General features: G+C 34.6%; 1 protein-coding gene across 3 annotated transcripts in view; it reads right to left on the reverse strand.

The window, feature by feature from the left end:
• Positions 1-8,647: 8,647 nt before the first annotated feature.
• The window catches only part of LOC124638575 (transcription factor SOX-12-like), a 91,289-nt gene continuing 73,220 nt past the window's right edge, over positions 8,648-26,716 (reverse strand). For all 3 annotated transcript variants that reach the window (XM_047175591.1, XM_047175593.1, XM_047175592.1), the window contains one exon: positions 8,648-14,972. In XM_047175591.1, coding sequence (XP_047031547.1) covers positions 14,253-14,972 — 720 coding nt within the window. In that variant the 3' untranslated portion in view covers positions 8,648-14,252. The remainder of the gene's footprint in view (positions 14,973-26,716) is intronic.

Below are 26,716 nucleotides of genomic sequence, written 5' to 3' on the forward strand. Positions count from 1 at the left end.
TTCTCCATAGGACACACTTTTTCGAACCATGATGACACGTACAACCAGCTATGTGTCTACCTATTTCTAAAAGGGTACATTACCCAGTGACAGCGACGAGAAGCAATTTTTTGATACAATTTATTAGTTTTAATTTGTATATGTAAATATATTTATGTGTTTATTTTATGTGTAAAAATGTATACATTTGTTTAATAATAAAGTTAAATTATATTAAAAAAAACTGTAATATGTTTACATGAAATAAAACCCTTGACTTTGATAAACAATAAATACTCGATTTAAAATCTAATATGGCGGTCGTCCATGAATCATAGTACCAAACAATTAACCCAGATACAGCGATCGAGGCATAAACTCCATGAAATTATAAATTATGTAGGAAGTAACGCTGATGAATCAACTGGTTGCATGCTGCACTCAAATTGTGCACTAACTTTGGAGTTAATACCATTTTATTGTAGTAAAAACTTTAGTATATTATTCAGAATGATTTTATAGCCGTCCTTAGACACTTTAATACTGTACCTGAATACGTATTTTGATGTTTAAAAATTCAATTAATCACCACCAGACTTTGATGCTACCCTAAAAGTTTCCATAGATAGGATACTCTAAAATGTATACATGTAGGTACTTGGTAACACAGACTTCTTTATATTTTAGTAGCCTGGTATATAGCCTGTTTCGTCACCAGTCATTTCATATTAGTTCACGAATATACAGTCAATTTTTTTAAGTTCTGGCTGCCTTGTCAAATCTCACAAATAACCTGTGAAGGCATCCATTTTATGGCCTTGCGCGTGAGCAGTAGTAAGTATTTCTTTCGTACATTAGGAACCAGCACGCATTGAACGCCCAAAAGTTCTTTAACTCCACCTACTTAGATCCATCCTAAAATGTCTTTCCAAAACAGCACATATTTAGATAGATTTCTACCAACTTGCATGTAATCAAATAGGCCATGCCTTTTAATGACGTCATCGGCTGGACCAACCGTGCGTAACACGTTCGTGCGTGGCAATGGAAGAGCGTCCTAATATTTCGGACGTGGCCTAAACACCGGAGCGAAATTATGATCTTCGTTGAAGGTGTTACAAGAATTCTTTGAAATATGTTTCTCGTAAGTAGGTTAATCAAATAAATTAGCTATGCGAAATTAAATTGGTAAATAAGTTTTTTACTATGCTTACACTTCCTATTACTTTTTTCGTCACGAATAAAACTTCCGTATACTGCAAACTTTTAGTCGGCCAATAGATTTGATCAGGCTCTTAAACACATGTGCGCACATGTAAGCAGCGAAAATTTCAACGATGAAGTATCATCCTACTAAATAGTTTGATTAGATATTCGTCTGACAGCGTAGTCTGCAGTCTGTCGCCCTTCAATTAATATAATTTATCACTCATTAGCTTCCTTTAAAAATAAAATTCCTCTGAAACAACTAAATAATGCACCTAACTCCACATATTTAGCATCGGCACCTAACCTTGCAGCTTATCTAAAAGTGAGTCAGTATATCCAGTGCAGTCGTTTCTGGTAACTCGCCCTTCATATATCGTGCGTCTCAAAGTTACTTAAATACTTAATAACTACGCACTAGGTCAATGTTGCATCGCATGATTTTTACTACTAATCTGTATTGGGATAATTGCTTTGGTCTATTAAACTTAGTAAGAAATAAGCATGTCATTATTTGTGCGTTGGTCTGTATTTATTTTAAGTGTGGTGTTTGAAGGCGGTTTTGTTTCATGCTACATTTTAAAATATGACATAATAGCAATTCGTATATTTTAAAACTAAGATAATGGTACACATATGATAAGTATAATATTAAGGCACTTGCTTGAGTCTCATATGATGGGAGATATACATAGATGTAGGTAGTTGGTACCCAATTAAGAATCGGGTACTACTAGAATATTAATCGGTTTAGAAATATAATTTTACATACACTTGCCTATACCAGTAAGTGAGTCTTGAATTAAATAATTTTAATGACAAAACTAAATTAAAATAGCATAGAACGAAAAAAAAATTGTCCTAGGACATTCTAACGACACCACTATGAATCAAAATTGACGTAACCACTTTAAACAAGTTACAACAACTCAATAACCAATATCTAAATTACTATATCCTACTTATAAACTAATCAAGAACTCTCAGACGTAACATCCTTTCAACTGAAAAGTTAAGCACTTTATCAGTGCCTACTGATTACGAAAATGCGTCTAAAACACGCTTTACAAAACAACTTTCTCTGTACCCAGACAGTGATGACGAAATCGGCTGATAACAGGTAATATAAACAGTTTCTTATCACTTATCACCAGCTGACCTTGGTGGTAAAGAACTCCTGGGAACGTGATCTTGGCATGATGCAAGGTAAAATGATGATTGATGAGCTGATTATCAGCTGGCTTATTTGTTGCTCGTTTTTGAGTTTATTGGTGTCGTTTAAGTCGGGTAAATCCCTTGGTTGCTTGTGTTCTTGAATTTTTCCAGTGGTTTCGGGTACAAAAAATGGGAATTATTTCGTACATCTGAAAAAAAGTAGCCTTTTGCCTTCCTCGATAAATGGGATGGGAATGATAAGTAATCATACCCCAAAAGGTTTTATTTTAATGGGACTAGTCAAAATATAATAGCGCGTCCAAACAAACAAACTTTTCAGCTTCGTAATATTACTTTAGATTTTAAAATTAAATGGAAAATTCTTCAGGAAATGGACGATCTGTTTGAAGTCATCCAATAATGAATTCATTGCAAATTACACATTTTATCACTTACTACCGTTTACGTATATAATGTGACTCAAAGTTCCTAGTTGAATCATTTCCTAGTAATGCCGTTTTCATTTCGAGAACTGTCGGGGAATTTTGATATTCGATTGTAGCACTCTTATCTTTTGAAATTGTTAAAAGTAAGTCATTTTCTGATAAAAAATGATTTTTACTGAATGGAATAACTATCCTAGTTTATACAGAATGGAATTAATATAAGCTTATGCTTACTTTACTTGCTTTGCATAGTATTCAGTCAGTATATTATGATAATATATTCAGCTGTTTCAGGAGTCTTAAGGTATCAAGGGGGCTTAATAAAAGTGACAGACTTTCAAATTGTACTAGTAATTCCTGAGATAAACGCGTTCAAGCAAACAAACTCTTTACTTTTATAACATTACATGCTACACAGACCTATAGCCACACGATACGGGTGGTCAACAAAAAACCCTGCACCTAATAAATTAACTTTATTCAGTAATAATTAATTATTATTTATAGGTACGTTATCTGCATATCCCGTGCAGGGTAATAATGATTCATTGGTTCCCGATACCTACGTGACTGTGGACTTGTAGTCATATCTAGTAATACTAGTAGTTACGTGTTTATAATTTGTAGTCTTTATTTCGTCAGCCAGTTTTAATGTGTGTTTATAGACACCTGTGGTTTTTAATTGCGTTTAATTTAAACTAGGACTGATAAGTTTTGTTTTAGCTAAGATTTGAGACTTTGTTACTTAACTATGGCTAAAAGGCAGGCTGATTTATATTTTTTTTCAGATGCAGATGGCTGGTGTGGTCAAGTCTGAAAGAGCCAGTCCGTCATGAGCAGCATGGTGATTATATACATATGTATAACGTTCATACCGTGTTTGCATCAGAAGATCAGCGTTTGGCTATGCCCTGCAGTTACACAATAAAAAGGTTTTAAAGACAAATATTTCCATAGGTGTGAAACAACAGGTAAACACATAACACCAAAAAACAAAATTGTTTTTCCCACAATTTCATAACATTGGTAAATGCGCATCAGACATAATCATCTGATACAGGGATCATCACGGAATTAGTTCACAATCAGTCAAGTCCTGATGCAAGACAATATTGATATCCTCGGGTCACATTGTGTATTGACGTTCCGCGATGACGGTAATGACAATTGACGTATGGCGTGACGTAAAAATGTCAATGGGAGTAAACGTGTTGAAACTAAAGTAAATATTTGGAAAACTAATGAGTGGGACGTGATCTAAGAAAATGCATTAGTTATATTTTTTGTGCTGATTTACTGAACAGATTCTCCTGACATATAATTATGATATCGGTATTCTGATGAAACCTAGGTTTTAATTGGAGGCCATTTAGATAGATAGATAGATAGATAGATAGATTATTCTTTATTGTACACCAAGACACAACACAGGACATCACAACATACAAAAACACAGTACAATCGGCGGTCTTATTGCTAAATAGCAATTTCTTCCAGACAACCTTTGGATGGAGTTTATCTGTAGAACACAGTGAAAAACGAGCAGTTTAGATGGGTTTCCTTTTCTAATAAAATACAGATAGTTTAGAAATACGTCATCATAGCTAGGGGTGTGGCTACCATTTATTGTATATTCAAGTATTTACTTTAACACCAAATACAAACATTAAACTGGCAACACTTTAGCTGTTTATTGCCGTTCTTGCTAAGGTCGCATGATTTTAATCTCTTATATATCTTCTTGATCGTGCAATAAAATTGCAAAATAAATACTAAAATACTTCAACACTGGGAGTGCTAAATTACTGTGTAAATTGATGATATAATTACTGAAACAAGGACATGAATCTTTTGCAGTAAAAAAGTTGTTAATAGTGTGTAGTTTTTTTATTTATTTGAAGGGTAAATATGTCTGTAGGCCACCTGGTAATAAATGATTGTAGCATATTTGGATTTCGAAATTTTTAGGCATAGCAGCAGATGCATTATTTTTTAGGCAGGTATGAAGGTGTATAATGATTTTATAACTAACTCACCCACGTCTCGGTCTATACCCTTCGTCAATAATTGGGCTATTTAACTCATCAAGAGTTATTTACCAGTCTGCAGCAGAATGACGAAGAAGAAACGTAAAACAGGCGCAAATGCGGCGAAAGGATGCTGTTATTAGAATGTAGGGTAAATGACAGTGCGATTCCAAAAAGTGAAAATTGTGACGACCAAGTGAGGGTCATCAGTCCACCCGTGACCTCGGTCAGTGCAATTCGACCGAAATGTCGGAAAAAATAGGTACCATACCTTTACATACAGTATCGTGTTTAAGTCCCGATTATTTATACAAATATGTGTTCACCGACGCTTCAGATTCATAAAAAGCCACTAAACTTAAATAAGCTTCTACTACTTTCTAGAACAAACTTACTCCTTAGACGACTTTAACAAGTCACCACAGGATCACGAAGGGATACTCAATAAATACCTTACTATCCTCAAAAGGTCAGGCGTTATCATCACCCCTTCAAGGAAACATACTCGATGTGCCACTAAAAATAGCAGCGATAAGGCTTATCATAGCGACAGATTGTCTGCAGTTACGATTGGCGAGTGAACCGCGCTTTCAAGCCGATAATGTTGATAGGAATGTTCGTATGTCTGTGGGCTATATATTGGCGTTTATTGTGGCTGTTACAGTTTACTTTCTGTTGCAAGTAAAAAAATATATGAGTTTTTGAATTGAGTACCCCCTTCTTCTTTGGGAGTTGGTTGATGTGTTTCTGGTACCTAGTCCTCTGAAAACTCAAAAGTAGTCAAAATGTATGGCAAACTTTATTGACGGAAACTCTTTTTTTTTAACTAAATTTAATATAAGTCAGTTAGATTCCCAAACATTATAAGCATTTTCTTTCCATGAACATCCTATAGGTTCTCTGAATTCACCCCAAATCTGCGTCCATCCACTAAATATAGGAAATCGAATGTAGAATTTATTTATGTATATTCATGAGAACAAGGACTGAACACCGCCCTCTACAAGAACATACCAAATTAATTTGGATCCACCTACTTAACATTCATTCCGTATAAACCAATCCCCATGTTGCATTAATACGCCTGAATTAATCAACAGTTGTTGTTGATAAAGTCTTTCACTTGATTAAGACTTGACAGAATTTAGTTTTGCCCTACGATTTCTTAGGAGAATTTATTTGTTGTGGGCATAAAATGCTGAAAATATGCGCCAATTCCTTTGATGCAACTATTAGTATGCACTTTATTAGCCTATTTTATAGGAATGTACGATCGTGTCCTGTAAGGCAATCTGTATCGTGTCATTTCGCTGAGATAGGAGATTGAAAAGATTACATGTCTCATAGACCATCGTCGTCTTATCTTGTATCAATTCTTGTCGGTTATTGACCTCTTAACTGTTAAGCACATGTTCATAAATGTTCGGCTCAATATGATAACGATAAACTAGGGATAAGGTATGCTAACTTTCTAATTCACCAAAAAAAGTAATTTATCTAACTTTCAGCACTCGGACCAGTCCATTTAAAAACTCTCAACAAAAATCCAAGGCAGCAAATTATTTAAATTAATTCGTACCTTCCAAGCAAGGCAAGATCAACACCCTACTTTTCTTCCAAGTTTAGAGCCGAAAAGTACATCGTATCGTAAAATGGGAGCTTCATCAATCAACTTAATTAATATGTAGGTAGGAGGAAAATATTTAGCTCTGTAATGTAACAGATAAGAAGCTGATGCTGGGCCCTGAATAACAAACAGTGCTTAGCATTCACGGCAAAACCCTTAGATATTGGACGTGATGAAAAAATACGCTGCGGCCGAAGTTGAGCCCGTTTCAATTTGTATTTACTTGACAATCGGCGTTCTTGTTTTAGTGGCTTTAATGGGAGCACGACTTTTTCTGTTTGCCACTTTTAGGGTAGTCGGAATATGATTTTGGTTTGGGAAAACCTTTGATGTGTCGTGAAGAGGATTTCTAGGCAATGGTTGGTTTGGTTGATTGATTGATTTGTATGTGACGGGGGTTTTTTATCCATTTATTTTTATGTTACGGTTGAAGAATAAATCAATGTTGAAATTCCGTTGCAAGACTTAAAATTCAAATCGATTGCTTAACAATAATATATTTTGTGAAGTAATTTGAAAGAATTAATTATTGTCTGAGACGTAAAGACCAACCCACGTTTTCGACTGCACATTTAATTCCCTCACGTGAAGAGAAATCTCATTGGCGCCAACAGTAATTGTGTTGTCTTCATTCAAATAAATTATTTCTTCCTGAATAAATTGTACCTTCGTAAACATATTAACTTACCGTTTACCTTGTTCAGAAGATAACAATATTCTTTGTATGTGGATAGCAGCTTCCTTGTCAACAATAAATAATGCTTCTCTGTTAGGTCTTCCTGTGTTTAATATTGTATTGAATAAGCTCTTTGCTTTTAGAAATTACTTCATCGTATTGCAAATTATTTATAACATTATTGATTTCATATTGCACAATATGTCAATCATCATTCGTTGTATTACGTTTTTGGAAAATGATGTCAAATAAATAAGTTCCACTTTTCTCTATAATTGTGTTACCGTTGTGATTTCTCTTATAAATCATGGTTATTGCATCCATTATCTTTTCAAGGTCATTCAAAGAAGCCAAAGCGAGGAAAGCCCATGTTTCATTTGTAGTCTAATACGTCGTTTCGGTCCGCTCACCTATTAAATTTACAACTCGCCATCAAACCCACATTCGTTTACCGTCCATCCGTATGTACACATCTCAGGTCATTCCCATACCCATTAAGTGAAGCCATTACGTCAAAATTAAATCCATCTGCGTACATTTCAACATTATAATTTTAAGGGCATTGCAAAATTGCTCCAAATATGATGACGTCATCAAAAATGAGTAATGATCCGTCTAATGCGATGTGGCATACGAAATTAAAGCTATAAATTTGAATAACAGGATAGGACCCTCGGCCGAGGCGTTATTTGTGGAGCCTCTTTAATGAAATTGCATAAAGGAGAATTTAATATGCCTTAGTATCGATAATCTTGTAACATTATCATTTAGCTGAGTGGACCTGAGAGCACTAAGTTAGAAGTGAGGGTCTCCCAGGGGAGTGTGTTGGGCCCTAACGTCTCGAAGTAGATATAAATTGGGATCGGCCTTTTCACCGTTACTCAGCATAAGTTATTGCTTAAGACTTGTTTATTGATGACATTACTAATTTTCTTTCTTCGTTTGGGAATTTAGTTCTATTGCAGAAAGTATTTCAGTTTTATTAACTTTTCTAATGCTACCAATATTTAAGTACCTATGGCCTTTTTTCTTCATTATATATTTAATTTTAGATATATTAAATTAAAATTAAATGTTACAGATTTGGCTGCTTTGTTCAAGGTTTATTTTATCTTAATTTCGTTTTATTATTTATCTTCAGTACTCTCTTTATCTTCCATATACTTATTTGTTGCATATACTTACTTACTGTGTATACTTACTCATATTTCAGGAATATGGGCAGCCACTGCCTTACACCTGCGCTTCAATCGTCAATGGTTTTCAGGTATCAACTCTTTTTAATTCAGAAAGTACTTCAAAGATTTTTTAGGAGTATATAGTTATACCATTGTTGAGGTATGTAGAGATATCTAAAAAAATTGTTTTTCTTGAAGTTACTTTTAAGACTTTTTAAATGCATTGTTAAATGTAATTTAAGCACTTTGTATAAAGTAATTTATCTTTTGTAGGGGTGTGTGAGTTATGTTCTTGGTGTTGCTGTGTATTTTATTTTTTAGGGGTTTCAGGGAAGTTTTCAATAAAAATCGAGTTATTTTTTAAAAACTGGATGTTTTACTTTACGATATATAATAATTATATGTTCATTGAAACAAATTACAAATACAAAATTTACACAGTTTGTCTTATGTATTAATCAATAACTACATTATTATTTAATCGTACCTATCATTTTAAAAGACTACTCATACATTTTATGTATATACCTAAAGATACAGTGACAATAATTTATACAACGGACGAGGGGAAAACGATGTTTAAAATATGTCTTGCATGAAAACTTAAACATAATAGAACTCCTAAATTATTGGACAAAGATGAATAAATGTGCCCGTGGAGGGCGAATTACTTAAAGATAAACCAAACTGATCTAATATGTACAATCTTTAAAACCAATGTTACAGAAAAAAGTTGAAAACAACAGTTTCCAATTTTTGGTAAGCCGAATGTTTTATCGCTACGTAAAAGAGATCCATCGGTAACAGTGTTGAAAGAGCTTCGTATCTTTTTGGTATAAATTGAATAACACAAACTAATAATCAGGTATCAGGGCCGTTAATGATGAAGGTTCGTCTTATCAGACTAGAATGTATCGGATCTAGGATGCAGCTTCCGACGTGGCCAAAAATATTTACAAGTCCAATGGCAAAAGCTGGAAAATGAAACATCAGTCCGATCCTTAGCGATATTTGTTAAAGCCATGCTTTCTAGCATCGTATTAAGTTTGGCATTGTACACCAAAGCACATATTTCGAATGTATACATGCATCTACCTTAATATTATTTGTTAAAATTTAATGGACCATTTTTTTGTTCCTAATTTGTTCAAAGTAATTATATACAGTAAATCAACTTGAAACGTTCAATTCAACAATTAAGGACAGAGTGAATCGCAGGCGCAGCTTCTAGCGATTGTTGGACAGTAATTACACAGAGCAGTGCATCCCCCTGGACACAAGTCGTTAACACAAAGGTCGCATCTTACAGTAACATTTTCTTATTCAATATGCTTTAAAACTATCAACTTTATCTTATGTTAGTTCCTTGATTCATCTTGTGCGAAAATTTTCGTTATTTTTTATTATTATTCTTGTTTAATTATTAATAGTTATTATAGATACCAATAATTATGACACACTCTACTATAACAACGAATATATGCGAGCTACTGTCTGGTGATACATTATCGTTTATATTGAGTTACAGACACCAATTATTTTCTATTTAATATTAATGAAGTGCGTGAGGATACGAGAAGGGAACAGAAGATTCGTTGTGTCTTGAAATATTTCGAAGCAAATAGGTTTAGGGACAAACGGCTCTAGATCGCGACCAGCGTTTGCACTCGCGACCAAACACACAACATGGCTGTGCTCTTGGTCGCTTTCTATAGTTTCAAATGTGGACGCAATATCTTAGAAGATTAACGTCCAGTTCTTGTTATAAAATACGTCTGAATGTACAAGGTTATGCAAAAGCCAGGCCTTTGGTCTAGTGAGAGTCCTAATTTAAAACCTGAAACTTCCCCATTTGTTTCGAAACCGAAAGAGAGGTACTAAGATAGAATATGCTTATAATAAATCAACAATAGCGTAGATACATATGATACAGAGATATAATTACGATCAATTATTTTTTTAAACAACGTAACGAGAATATCAACTTTTCAGTTCTGTGAATGATTTCACTAACATTTTAATCGCATTTAAAGTTATTATAACCAATTCTTATTATACAAGTAAAATACTTCATCGCAATTTGTCGCCACGAAATATACATCTAGTCGGTTCAAGCGAGATTGTAAGCTTTACTTAATGCGATCTCGATAAATTGATACACAACAATACTTCTTACTTATACCACGGTCAAACCACTCGCTTATTTCTCGAAGTAACCGGCCAACACGCGAAATATACTAGTCATTTCTACACAACACCCAATCGGTTCGTAAAATATTATAATTTGACCGTAGTATACGCACGTACGTAATATATAATAAGTATATAATTACATAATTATATAACCTACAACAACTACGTCCTTTATGATATTTTTACTTAAGACGTTTTAATATACCCTCTAATTTTTTGTCACAGTGTCGCTTTATTTTGACTTCATTATTATAAACATTTTTTTTTTTTCAATACTTACTTACATACCTGAGATTAAAATATACTTCCATGGTATTCATTAAAAGAATTTTAAGGCTACGAAGAGAAAGCCTTATGCAACGAATTTCGAAGAACATTGTCCAAGGAAGGCAATGATAATCTTAGGGACATTTATACATCTAAAATACATAAATGAAAACTATTAAACCCTGATAATTCCAATAATTATTGAAGAGAAGCGCTAATTTACAACATTTTAAATTCGATGTTGCTTTATTAAATACTCTTGGGGTTTTGACAGCTCCCCACTAATAAAAATCATATTTACAGGATTTGTACAGCGGCTTTGCAAATTAACATTATTAAAATAACGTTAACATTGTGTTGTCAATCGGTCCGTATCGAATCAAAATTAAATGTTGTTTTATTTGTATTGAACGCAAGCATGAAAGGCGTAAATTAATTTTTATTCGAAGCAGAACGATTTGTATCGGAAACAGTTCAATATTATACTGAATATTACAATTTAACACGGTAGCTGAATGTCTTACACTAGGCCTATTGTTGGATACGACAGAACTTACAATTTTTATTAGTAGAAGAGAATTATTCTAATTTGAGCGTAATGTCACTTACTGTAGACACATATATTGCTTTTAATCGTTGATTTATTGATTATGAACCCCATTATATATGGAAAGTTGCAAAAAAGATGGCAGAAAATATAGCGACTTTGAAACAAACGTTAAAGGAAGGTCCGCAGAAACCCGCAAAGATAAAGCAAAAAAAAGATGACACTTTATTGTCAAAGTTGAAAATACGGAGGGACTGGTATACAGTCAAAACATAACTAATGAAATTCCTCATCCACAGCAATATTTTACTTGTTGAGACTTTTTTGACATCATACCGTTTTAACTAAAGCCAGCGAAATGCCAAAAGCGTTAACTTAAAAAATGACTGAGTAATCTGAGTATATCTACTTTTCTGAATGCATTCTACCAAAATAATTTTACAATACTTAAGAAATGATATTGAAAATGATTTCTATTTCGAAGACCACATTAGAATGATTAAGAAGAAAATAAAAATGACTATAAAAATGCCCCAGAACAAAACCGAATCAAGAAAAAACTCAAATCTTCTGGAAAAGGGAATAATCCAAATTATCAGGAGAATTTACACAAAAAACCGTTTACGGGTAATTGCAGATAAAATAAGGAATTCCATTAGATCACAAACGAACGAAGCAGAATGATAAAACAAAATGCAAACCTGGCATCGAATAATATAATCTTACAATATCTTTTATACAAGTTTTGTCCATTAACAGCGTCTAAACACTACGCGCTTAAAATACTTGTTTGAGCATCACTAAAATAAGTATTACAAGAATTTTCAAGTTTTTTTTTATTAGGCACAAATTTATTTTTTTCGTCCTTTCTTATATTATCGCCCTACGACACACAAGACAGATATAGATAACGCTTTTTATGCATTTTTCCTTATTTATATGGGTTTTCATAGACACTTACTAATTAATACATGAACTTTTTTACATATATAATATATTATATAAAGAATATAATATAGGTAAAGCATTTTCTTTCTTACCTATTAGAGCACAACGGATCCCTTATATTTCTTGGGACACAGAAGTATCTACAAATATTATTACAATTTGAAAACAGGTATATTATGTAGAAGGGTTATCTATCTTAATAATGTATGAGGCAACATTCCTTTAAATATTACCTCTTAACTGACACGATTTTCAATGAATTGACAGATTTTTAGCAAAAATTTTTCTTTTTTTTTTTCTTTAAATACAATTTGTTTAGCTTATGCTCTGCTGTGGAACTCGGAATCAAAAATGGTTTTTAATTTCTTTATCTAAAATTTAATGATTTGATCGTTATTTTTGGCTATCTAATCTGGGAACATTGTTGCTATCTATTTAAAGTATTGATGAATTTGTAAAATGTCCGAAGTCCATATTCCACAGCAACGCAAAATATCAAAAATATGTACGTATTTTTTTCACAATATAAAATGTTATGCCCAGTATTAAAAATTAACAAAAAAAATAAAAGAGTTAGAGAAGCTAGCGCTGCTAAAACTAATCTATGCGATATCAGTCTCCACTAGAACCTTATAATTTAGAAAATCCATAAAGTAAATCACAGAGTTTGAATTAGCAAAACATTTTGTGTTGAAAACTAACAATTTGTTGACCCATCCAATATATTTTTTGTTTATAACCCACCGTCCCGCGGTACAACGCATTCCAATTATTGATATGTATCTTCTATAGACATTACTGAGTTGTCAATGTAGCGAGAAGAGTAACGAAACGAGAATTGAAACTGTCCCTTCACATCGATCCATAGGTGCCATCATGCTTTACAATATAATTTCATACCTTACCATTGAACAAATATTAACCTTACTCTACGAATCTTAACTTACAAGACCGACTCGAAACATTTAATATAAATCAAACAGTGGTCCCCTACCATTTCACCCTGGGAGGGGCGCGGCGGGAGCGAGGGACGCGCAGCGGAAGAGACTTGGTATACATACAGCAGACAGAGTACGAGTACGCGCCGCTCGCTCCGGTGACGAGCCGGTGGTAGGGGCCCACCGCATCCAACCGAGACAAACACGAACTCCCGCACACCGAAATTCTTCCAATGACATACCGATCAGCTTCCAATAGTAAAATAATAATGTTTAACTATCATCTACGTGTGCATCAAAGTATAAAGTGAACTTACGTACAGTATATACGAACGCAAGACAAACGACTATAACTAGTCTTATTTTTCTATTACTCGAAGAATGATACATATATTTCAATCTAAGACGTTTCAAAAATAAAAAGACGACCCTTAAAAGTACAAATGTTAATAAAATAAAAAGAAGGTGTGACGTAGAATGCAAACTCACGATTTTCGAATGCACTAGAAGCCAAGTCGTGTAATGAACACGTACAAAGAATACGGCGCGACAACGCGATGCGAGCGTGGGGCGACCTGACTGGCCCATGGCTAACTAACCAGGCGACGGAGAGCAGACGGATTATTTACTGAGATGCGTCTGAGACGTGTCGTTTGGAAATTACCTCCATTATGTGTCGAAACCATTAATTTAATAACGAAAGCAAAACGACAAAACAAGAACCAACTCACAGCCTACGTTTATAAAACCCGATGCCGCTTCCTAGACGAAGCGTCGCCGTTATCGAAAATGAAACTTTAAAACTAAACGATTTAAAAAGTAACCGTACGAACCGAAGAGGAACGCGACCGTGAGGTCGGTTGTCAAAACAATTTTCACCCTCGATCCTTATTAAATAACTTTGTACATTAAATCCAAATGTCGACACGTCATTTTGGATAGGCACTCTCTAGGCGGAGCGGCGAGCGGTCGCCGCGTCGTCGGCCTCCGTGGGGCGGCCCGTTGGCCGACCGCATGAGATCAGTGGAACCGGCCGGCAGCGGCCGTGGCGACCCGAACACCGCTCTAAGACGACGTCAGATACGACGAGAACGTGTGGTCGACCCAGTCGCCCGCCACGCCGATCTCGCTCAGCATGTCCGACACGTCGGGCGTGCACGAGAACTCGAAGTGCGACCCCGACGATGACGACGCCGTCTCGAACGAGTCTATGTCCGTCGTGAGGGCCTCCAGGTCTACCTCGCAGTCCGCTGGGAGCGGCAGCAGGTCCGTGATGGAGTAGAGATCTGTTAGGTCCGCCGGCTCGCGACGACTATGGTCTTCGTAGAAGCAGGCTGATTCCGGGGAGTCGGGTGAGCCAGCCGGACTCGCCGGTAGTGGCGGAGGTGCGGGAGTCTCCATCGGTACACTTGGCACCGATGGAACTGGTCTCCTTCGCCTGGCGACGCCCCTGTTGTTGTTGGAGTCCGCGCGCTGCTTGCGTTTTGGTTTCGATACGCCTCCGGTCTTTGGGCCAGACCTGTCTGATTTGGCGGTTTTCTTGCGCGGCCTGTACTTGTAGTCAGGGTATTCCCTCATATGTAGCTGCCTTAACCTCTCCGCCTCGTCGATGAAGGGTTGGCGTTCCTCGTCGTTGAGCGTCTTCCACACGCGGCCGAGGTTTTTGGATATTTCCGCATTGTGCATGTCTGGAGTCTGCTCACATATTTTCCTGCGCTCTATCTGCGACCAGACCATGAACGCGTTCATCGGCCTCTTTATGTGGTTTGGGTTGTTCTTCTTTGTCTGTGAACAAGAGAGAAAACACTGTTAGTCGAGATCACGTTTTCAAATTTTACAGGCAATTTGTGCCCAACTATAATGTAAATTCGCGTTCGAGGTGGAAAATCAACGTTATCTGCTTAATTGTGGGAGCACTATTATTATTTCAGGCATGTCCGATTCGCGGAGCCGGGCCACGTCCAATTAGTATGCAAGGTGGTGCAACATTAACTCAGTGTCCTTACTATTAATGGTATTGTTATCATAGGAATTATTATTATTACAAACAAGTCGAAATCTCTAGTAGTGTACACAGTTATTGCGTTGTTATGGCGGTTTGTGTATGTTATGTTCAGGATAGTGGAACATGTTGAGTTTAACCGAGTTTACCGTGATCCAGATAAGTTTGGTAACTTTATATTATTATTGTAAACTAGATTAGCATTCGCACAATTTTGGTATACCTTAGTGTAGTTCTCACGCGACTATACGTCTGTTGATAAGGCACCAAAACCTACACCAAACACGGACAAAATTCAGCGCAATTAGACCAAAAACAGCGCGCGATAACGTCTGCCACTAGTGACCCCATTTGAAATTCTATTTGAAACGATAGCTCCAACTGGAACTATAAAATGTTCAAGTGCAATAAACATTTCCGTAATTTCTTTATACAAAACATTGACTAACGAGGATGTATAAGGACGCAGGAAGTTATTATCAAATCATGTAGGAAGTGATCTGAGGACAGAAGCCGGTAGTCTCTCCTTGGAGATAAGCGCTCGACTTTAGGGAAAGTGTCGCCGTTAACACGGATTAGAATCCGAGGTCGCTTAAGCGAAGGACTGTGTGAAAACTCCATTTATTTTAAAGCGCCCATCCTAAACACAAGTAAGTTAAACTCATACCATAAATGACATATCCAGGAAATGTACCAGTTTCAATTAGAAAAGTAACTACAGTGACTCAAATATTGAGCGAAGGTTGTCTCAAGAAAGCAGCTCATCCAAGGTTAAGCACCAGATATAAACCAATTTACAATGCAAATGAATAGAACTCTTCCTCATAATCTGATCTTCGCTAAATCACGCCAATACACGACCTCGGATCCCTAAACCGAACCACTTTCGTTGAACACGACTTGACAAAAAGTTTTTTTCCAAACTTATTTATATTCAAGACAAAAAAAGGGTTTGTACGATAGCAACTAAATCAAGTTCAGAACACCCACACAGTTTCAAGGTGAACCGAAGAGGCAGTTTTTGCGGTCCGCTATCCAGCTTGAAAACGCAGTTATTATTTAGCTGAGTTTTTTTCTAAAATTTGTTTTAGGCCAGAATTGCAACGGCTGTGACTCGATTAATCACGTGTTTGGTGTTCGTGACCGGCCTGTTGCTAGGCCACTTTTTGTATGTGCCTCGAGTACGTTCCGTGCTATTGTTGGTTTTAGGATTTTCGGTTGTTTAAAATGAAACTTCTTTTAGTATCCCATTTTGGGGATTTGTAAAGTTTTTTAACCGTTTTTTGGTTACGGTTGAGTTAAGTGACTTGGAGTTTGTCCTATTTTTTGCTCGCGTCATTTGTTGTATCAAAATCCTCCGCTGTGCTACGGATGCACGATAGTTCAAGTTCAGAGTTAAATATAGGAGAGCCAATCATTCACTGACATTGATGAATCATGTCTCTGTCTCAGTAACAGACGTAATGACGGTCGTACCCAGTTTTTACTATAGTTTGGTGCATGTTTAATGTGCAATAAATGTCACATGTTTTTGTAGTTGTCGCAAGGCTCGGTTTGTATTGCTCATTAAAATATCAGCTATAATTGTGTCCAATGAAAAAGCTTTCAGTAGAGTGGAATCGTTTTCTAATATTGCCATGGTGGAATTATAAGTAAATACTTCTACAGAAATGGGTTGGAGGTGTTTAAAATTCTAATTAATTTAGTGGTAGCCTCGTCACTTGGCAAGTGTATAATTTCTCAATACTATTATTGTATCAAATATGCAGTAAATAAGACATTTAAAGACTATAGTAACTAAGCAGAGAAATGACAGCTGAACGATTAGAGTATTCTGGAAAACGATGCGATGAACTTCGGTATTACTAGAAAAATTGTATTATGTCTGCATTAGCGCAGGCAATTGTGGAAATTAATAGGCTTTACTCTGCAGCCTGTAATTTATTCTACAATACTGACTTTGTTTGTTTAGAAAAAGAGTTTATATTCTTTGCAAACAATGATTAAAAAATTACCTTTACTTGCTAAGCGGTTTCCTTGACATTATTTATTACTGTCTTTTCTTGAAATGTCTTAAGTATTTTCTTTTAAATACCTAGTCCATTCCTTGTAAGACTGAGTTCTAGATAAAATATGGAAATAAGTATGCAAGAAAATATGTGCACATAAAACATGAGATTGTATCTCGTTATATGTTATTACCTTAAAGACAAATATGAAACTTCCTGAAGTGTAGTTTGTGCGGAAAAGGAGTGCTGGATTGTGTGTCCCTTTTAGTATATTATCAGTGTTTGTACGATCAAAACTTTACACTATGTACTTGTAAGCACGTGGTCGTTGCAAAATTATAGTGTTTTGCTTGTAAGCCTTTTATGGAAACGGTGTTGCTATAGGCAAAGATCTCAGATTTAATACAGAGGTGATTGTTTAAGAAATTCTGGTATATTGTTTTATTGAAATATTGCGATAAGTGAAAAGGGTAAAATGTTTCCGTATTTTGAAAGACTTTTTATATATTTTATAAAAAAAAAAAAAACATTACTACCAAAAACTACCATGGTATAAATAAATGATAACGAAGAAATACGTAGGTATGATGGCTTTTAAAGAAGTGTTTTTTTTTTATTATCGTACATTAAATAATTTCAGCTAAATTAAATTGTAAATAATCCAATTAAACATGAAAAACTGACCGTATAAAATAAATTAACAATACGGAACATCCTGCATTAGCTGGCAACACCGTATGTTTATAACTCGCTTATTATTGTGAGCGCGTAGAGTCGACTCTACAAGGGCAGCCGGTTTGTTTCCTGGAACCATAGAGATTGCTCTATGTATCAATGTCTAACTGAGAGTTTAGCTGACCTTACTAAATCGGTCTGTTTTATTATTTTTAGATGTAGAGTTACTGTTCCCTTTCTCTTGTTTACTTTATACCATTTTAGGTACTCTAGTCGCCTAATAATGTTGGTCGTATTTTGGTTGAAACTTTTTAATAGTGACTTTGCAACTAAAACGGTTTTATTATTGAATAAATTATAATTTAGATTTTTCTTATCAAATGAGCTTATTGCAGCTTAAAATATTAGTTGCATTAATCAAACTTAAAAATACGATGACAGTTAAAAATGTACTACTTTAAAATATCTTTCCGGCAACCATTTACTAGCGATCGGGAAATTAATGTTTATTATTCTATCTACACATTAAAGTCTAATGATTAATTACTTGTTTCTCGTCATGTTAGTCAAGCGTGATCGCCATATACGGCTACTAGGCCCAAACGTATGCCTATCGGCGAAACCAAGGTTAATATCAACTTCCTAGTCACTTTATTATATTCCGGAATTTTCGCAAGCCTTCGAACAGAAGGTCGAATTCGATAAAGTTTTTGAAGAAGATTTATAATGACTTCCTTTGAGGAAACGAATTTATTTAAATGAGACCAGTTTTTTTTCTAACAATTTTTGATAGTGTAACACTGTGTATGCTAAAGAAATTTGAACCTTATCTCTAAGGCGTTAAGGTTGATTTTTTTCATATGGAAATTGGACTAAATATTTTCATCGATGCTTCTTTCGTGTCGATATCGATTAAGTAAACAGTGACCGTATTGTAATTATGTGGTTTATAAATAGCTACTTTTTAAGCAGTTCATATTCTTATTATTGGTTATGAAGTCTCAATCGTCGAATCTCAGTTTATTTTTAAATACATTGACATGTCCATGACATTAAGATGATATATTAAAAATGCTAGTTTTTTCGTAAATCTGCAACTATTAACCAACTTTCTAAAAAAACATAGGCTTACCTTAATCAGATATCCAAATAACCAAAGTCTAAAATTACGTACTTATTGTCATTTCTATTTAGTCCCAAGTACCCTCTTCAGTTTAAAATCCATTAAGCAAAACTACCTCTTTAACTGTCACTAAAAGTACTAAACTACCTTTCTCGATCGTCGGGCTACCATCAGCCTCACGCTTATAAGGAATTAATGGCCAATCAGATAAAAGCAACTTTAGATAACTACATAATGTACTCTAAACTTAACTATAGTTCAAGTAATCGTTTTACCTATTTTGAGAGTATTTTGGTATCTATTTTGAGAGTTAATGCTGTCGTATTGGCATTCTCTCTGGCTTTTGAAATGCCAAAATTAATGGTCGATGCGATTTTAAAAGCTGTTTATGCCATAAATAGTGTGCTCGAATATATGTAATAGTATTAACAGTCGTTGTATTGACCTATCAGTTTTAACGAGCCATTTGTTAATACTTATTTTATACCAAAATAGGACAGGTCAGATTGTAATGAGGTATATAATTTATTATTCCATTTTGTATATTCCAAAAATAACAAGGGAATATGTGAATTTAATGCGTATAAAAGAGATTAGCGCTCTATTAATATTTAATTTGGTTAATTCATTTCATGTTGTGCACGAAATTTTTCGTTAGTTAATTTTAGAATGGTAATTTAACGAAATTAGTTTGTATGGATTAACTCAGTGTCAGTTTGCCTTAATGGAATGTTATGTTATTATGACATACTAGCTGTTTTTCGTAGTTCCACCCGCGTCTTGAGGGAACTAATTCCCGTAGTTTTGATGTTAGCATGAAAGAGCTACACTACAGACTTTCACATTTATACCTAATATTAGGTGAGGGTTTGGTTTCAGATTATTTTTGTACTTTAACATTATTATATATGTATTTTAACATTATTATATATGTATTTTAACATTATTATATACGTATTTTGGTAACATAAATGTAACCAAAACCGAGAAAATTTGCTGTCAATTTAATAGAAAACAGAATCACAGCTAAACAAAAGTGCACTTAACTAAAACAATTAATTAGATGCGCGGGTATCTAATGGTCTCTGCACACAGCGGGCGCGGCGCGGCGGGACGGGACGGCGACGCGACAAAATGTACTAGATCGTCGCGTCCCGTCGCGCCGAGCGGGACGGCTCTGTGTGACGTCGTCCGTAATATCTAGTACATTACAACTGCTCAGCGTCGCGTCGCCGTCCCGTCCCGTCGCGCCCCGCCCGCTGTGTGCAGCGACCATAAGGAGATTACATCGATGTCCGCACACTGGAACAAAGGCCAAAGTCTCCGGAAATATTAATGAAGATGTTCGACACTTTTGGGGCTTTTAACTCAGAACAAAGAACCCTCGATTATGGGACCCCATTGTTGAGGACCCAGATGATGTCTTCTGTTTGTGGATAATAGTCAAAATGAAAGTTCCTTTTTTTATTAAAAATCGGACCGTTATTACTGAAGCAATTTGACTGGTTCAAGGAATAAAGATTGGAATTTGACGCCATGTTGCCAGTTATTAAGTTTGATTTTATTTCGCAAAGGAATTTCTGTTCGTATTAATTCTTGATTTATTTTTTATTTGGTAATTGAAAATGGTTTGAGTGAATTTTCGTGTTTATTGGCCTCTGATTATTTGAATAAAGTTATTTATTTTTATGGAATCTTAACAAGAGTCCTATTAAGTTCTCTTCATCTTAGTTACCAGAAAATATTCTCAACTGCTAGATAAGAAAGATACCTGCACTTGCAACCCAAAACTACCCAAAAATATGTATCATTTTATATAGATTTTAAATTTAAATATCCCCATAGAGTGGCGTTGACTCGATATATGTTAAACAGGCTACAGAGAAAAGGCCGGATTATGCCGGCTCTGGGAAGCGAATATAAATTGCGCTTAAGTGAAGGATTGTCGCCCAACGCAACAGGGATGCACTTTATACCAACACTACTTTATACCACTGGCTTTGGTACCGCATAAAGGATTTTTCGGCTCAAATTTATGTTTTTAGACTTAGCTTTTCATATAAAGTTATCTATACTAATACAATAAAAACATTTATTGTTTGTTTGTGCTATTGGCTCCAAAACTACTGAATCGACTTGAAAAATTATTTCACAATTATAAAGCTACACTCTTCTCGAGTAACACAGGCTATTTTTTATCCCGCTACGGGCACTAGTTTCTACGAAACGCGGGTGAAACCACGGGGAAACTACTAGTACCTAGTAGTAATTCATAAATATTAAGTTACATATTCAGTGAAAATAGAACATTAAAAACTAAAATTAAAGCCGAAATCGTAAAGGGTACTTGAACATTATTATTCAGTGTCTGAAAGCGTGATTATTATGAATAAAATATTTTTGTCTACAACGTAATGCCTTTCGACTCACTGGGGATACACAATTTAAGAATTTCGAGTGCCTATTTTTTACTGGCGACGTGAAACACTATTAAAGTTGTAGAAAGATTTTATCAAACATTCAAAGTTTTTCATTATTTATTCATTTTTATTTCTGTAAAGACTAGCTTCTGCCAATGATTTTAGCTGCATCCCACGAGAACACCTTCGCATACCTCGATAGAAAAATAGTATATAGTATTCCTGGATATAGGTTATCTAACACTGAACTTCTATTTAAATCGGATTAGAATTTTCTGACATTAGCGCTTTCAACAAACAAACTCTTAGCTCTCAGTATAGCTTTGACCTCTTAGTTAGAGCTATGAATTTTATTTATAAAAAATTAATAAAAAAAAATATTATTTCATTTTCATATTTAGTCGTACATAGTCGTTGTTATTCACACAAAAGCTACACTAAAGCTAAACTAAAAACGATGTATGATGACTTAAAATAGATTATCACGAACAAGACGTACAAATAGTTCCGTGTTTAGTACGTTAAATTGATTTGTTGCAGTTGTAACAATTTACTTTGCAATCAGGAAATCGTTGCCTTTAAGAGTGTAATGTATTAAGTTTATTCAATAAAGCTCACTTAAGTATTATGGTTTCTATTACGGTGTTATTGGTTTCAGAATTAACTGCTAGATATAAAATAACTAAAGAAAAGTCTTTAGATAGCTTATAACTACATACTTAATCTATACTTTCTAATTTTTTTCAAATAATATTTCATTTTCACTTGTATATCTTTCTCTTTTTCTATTTTGTTTGTCTTAAAATAAAGTTTCAAAATGTTTTCTCCGTCCGCTCCATAATTTTTATTGACAGTCCTACAAAGTACGACTGGTAGGTCAAAACCTTTTCAAAGATATGTCCAGTCTGACCCACTTTTCACTATAATCGTCTATTCATAAGCGTACATGAGGCGAATTTTAACCAACTTTAACCTATAAAGTGGTAACGTGTTTTAAATGTGATACAAGTACCACTTTAGCATTTGTCAGTGTTTGTCATTATTTTGTTTTGTTATTATTTAAATTTGCATCGATTTCCAAATTTTCTTATTATATTGCAATTTTGTAGGCACTATAGGATTGCAAAATGATAACAAACCAGTTATTTCTCAGCAAAAAAGAACAAATGATATTCAAACGTTCTTCAAATAAATTAGGTCCGGCATTTTTTTATTACCTACAAGTTACCTAACTTAGGCAAAGCAGTGTCGTGTCTGTGACGTACTCTTTGCCCCCAAAGTATACAAACAGTATACAAAATAGGCAGTCCTCCATATATGTGTGTACTAATTTGGTACAGCCAAATACAGGCGATTGTCTTGTATTACAATACTTATAAAATTGATTATTGATCAATACATTATTATTAACTGTTTATTGGGATGGCAGCATTTTGTTTAGACTGGGTAAAAAGTAGTTAGTTTTCTCTAAAAAGTTGAAAACTGTTTTGCCATCGCCATTATTAACTGATACCTAATTCAATAAATTAGTAAGCACCTATAATGCTCTATGGATTTGAAAAATTATAACTTTTTTGTATAGTATTATCTCTATAAATTCTTGATATTATACATTAAGTTGCAGTCCGAATAAATCACCTTTTCAAAGGTATCAAAAGGCAAAAATAATACCCTTCAAATCTTAACTTCCAGTACATTTAACTTGAAAGGGCTCATGTAAGTACATTACGCTGCAAGTACATCAATATTAGATAAAAAAAGTCCTTTGCAAGGGCATACAATTATAAAGGTTTTCATATAATACGTGATTTGTGTGCTTTTCATATCAATAACAATGGCACTTTTTAGAGCACTGCATTTTAATGATATGAGCTGTCAATTGTTACATTAAAATTTGCCCTGTGTTTGTCATTTGTTTTTTGGTTCAATATTAATTCAATACACAGCTTCTCAGTTCATAATGTGATGCATATCAGAACAATATTCATCAGATCAGATTGTTTTTTTACTAAATGTAAAAAAGTCCACATTATTTAATCTTTTTATCCAGATTTATAGCAACTTTTCAATCTATATAATGAGCAAGATACGGAACCCGTATAGTATCACTATCAGGCACTATTTCCATTGTTCTTCATAACCGTATACACTGAAGCAAAACTTGTAGGCCAAGGTTGATCCGAACATCACGTACAGTTTTTTATATATTTTTAACAATAAATTCACGGTTTTTAAAGTGGGGCAACGAAACAAGCGATGCTTCATAAGATCTGTGTGTGTGTGTGTGTGTGTGCGTGAGGCGCGAGCGTGTCTTTCCGGGTGTTGGTTTAACTAGTAATCATTAAGTTTGTAAGTATCAGCTTTAGGAGTAAAATGTATGTTTAATAATACTAATACTAATATTTCATCTGCCTAGCCTTTTTCCAACTATGTTGGGGTCGGCTTCCAGTCTAACTGGATCTGGATGCAGCTGAGTACCAGTGTTTTACAAGGAGCGACTGCTCATCTGACCTCCTCAACCCAGTTATTTGGACAATGCATTTATTAATTCACGAAGTATAATAGTTATCAATGGAAATGTTCTGTTTGTTTGCATCTAGGTACATTATGAAGAAGTGTGCATATGAAAAATCGCCTGTTCTAAGGCTCCACTTTTAGCCACAGTTTAAAATTCTACACCCATTTATATGGTAATGTTATGAGATATTTTTAGACACCTCGTGTAAAACTATCCACTACGTTTGAGTTTTGAATAATAGTTTTATTTAAATGTTAATTTATCTGTGAGCCTATTTTTAGATACCTACGTGAACGATGATTGCATTTCTGTATTTTCATGAAAATAAACTTTGCAGCGCATATTGTTATTGATGATTTATCAGAAGACGTAATACAATAGTTTCGAATAAGTTTTTATTCCACCATTCTCCTTGGTATCGTATTCTTACATTTTAAAATGTCATAAACTGATGGCTTGGCATTTTATACTGTGTATAACCTTTAGCTGACCTTGAGTAAAAGTCAAGCGTTAAAGCGAACAATACAGAACACAGATTGATATAACACAATACTGTAGCATAAATATTTGTTACGAAACTTGATGGATAGGTTGTACGGTAAAATGTTTTTGAGAGCGTATTTCGTATCATTATTCATTGCTACTATTGCGCAAGACAGATTTGATTCGGTCAATTTAGACCTTCAATCTTACCACTTGATTACACTTAAGTACTTTGAGTGTAAAATCACTTGGATATGAGCCTTAAAATATGCGTATAAAAAAATAGTCCGAAGTGACATTTAAGGGTGTAGATATCATAGTGTGACGATAATTTGTAGTTAGACATAAGTAGAGCATTGTTGGCTGTCAAGTTGGCTATCTGACGTCTCACACGGCCACTGCACGATTAGCGGCGACTCGATCGTCATTTCAAGTCCTAACCGATTATTACCCTGTCATTTCCAGCACAGAAACCCGTCCACATCAGCTGACTCACTAACTCAATGCAGCTGTTATTTATCATAATCCCAGATCACCTTGAAACTAGACAATACCTAGTTTTAATAGGCGAACTAAAAATATAGTTTGGAAACGTAAAAAAAGTGTAACAAAAACGTCAATAACGACGGAATGACTTAGTGTCACGTCAAACGGGTCAAAAGAACAAATTGTGGCTGTCATTACAAGAACACGACGCATTTTGTATTTTGTCATGGTTACTTACTAATACATACCTATGTATGGGGGAAATTATAGGAGGTATGGGATTAAAAGAAATAATATACTAATTTGATATTGAAATATTTATTCTATACTTTAAATGGTACTTGGAAGCAATACGTCCGTCTAACAAGATCCCGTGACGCAGTGTGTGTAGAGTTAAATAAACAGTAGATTGTTCAGATAGAACAAAGAACAATGTTATCGAAAGTTAGGGGTATTAGTTTTTGCTTTATATAATCCAACACGCCCCCTCAAAAATTAATCCCTAACTTTTAGTCATTCGTTAGTTTACTATACAGTATCTAGTCTACAATTCAACATTACAAAGTGAATACTAACTTATAAATACGACGTAACATATTATACTTCCAAGTAAGGTCTGGGACAACTGTACAATAATGGTCCAACATTTGCTGCACAGGATCAGGGAAAACCCAGAAAAACCTGATCAGACCATTTCATAATGAAATTGTACTTAAATTAAAACTTATTCTATACCCAATCCTTTTCTCAGTCTTATAAAAGACACGACTGGTAAAGGTTTTGTCAACAAGTCTGCCAACTGGTTACCTGTGGAAATATAATTTAATTTTATTACATTTTTCTCAACTTGTTCTCTAGAGAAATGATATTTTATATCTATGTGTTTGGACCTTTTATGACTTGTTGGATTATTAGCTATGCTAATACATCCGTTATTATCTTCATATAAAATAATGGGCTTATTAATTTTTAAGTTTATGCTTTCTGCCAGAGACTTAAGCCATAATGCTTCTTTAACAGCTTCATATAAAGCCATATATTCGGATTCAGTAGACGAGACCGCTACTGATGTTTGTCTCTTTGTACACCATGTAATTGTATTTTGATCAAATAATTTAAACACATATCCAGTAGTGCTTTTCCTATCATTACAATCGTGGCCACCCCAATCTGAGTCGACATATCCACTTAGGATGTTATTGTAATTATTTCTTGTATATGTTAACTTCAAATCAATTGTGCCTTTGATATATCTTAAAACTCGCTTTAAGCATAACCACAATTCTTTATTGTTCTTATTTGTGTACCGACTTAAAATATTTACGCATGTACTTAAGTCCGGACGCGTACAAAGCATAATGTACATTAAACAACCGATCAGGTGACGGCATGGTGCGTCACACTTCTTATCAGCGTTAAGAGCTTCATAGTTTAATTTAAGCTCCATCGGTGTGTTTATAGGATTGCAATCACTCATATTAAATTTATTCAAAACGGTTTTAATGTAAGCACTTTGGTCTAAAGTAATTTTATCATGGTGTCTCTCTATTTTAATGCCCAAAAATAATTTGATATCGTGTAAGTCGGTCATTTCGAATTTAGTCATTAAATATGCTTTGAAATTATTCATTGTTTGCAAATCTGCACATGCTATAACCAAATCATCGACGTACAAGATTACGTAAATATTTTTAGAAATGTCTCCTTTACCTTTCATATATATACACCTATCTACTGGGGAGTTCTGAAAACCTATTTCTTTGAGACATTGTTCAAATGTTTCGTACCAACATCTAGCTGATTGTTTTAAGCC

The sequence above is a fragment of the Helicoverpa zea genome, chromosome 17 (genome assembly GCF_022581195.2).
Source record: "Helicoverpa zea isolate HzStark_Cry1AcR chromosome 17, ilHelZeax1.1, whole genome shotgun sequence".
NCBI classification, from domain to species: domain Eukaryota; kingdom Metazoa; phylum Arthropoda; class Insecta; order Lepidoptera; family Noctuidae; genus Helicoverpa; species Helicoverpa zea.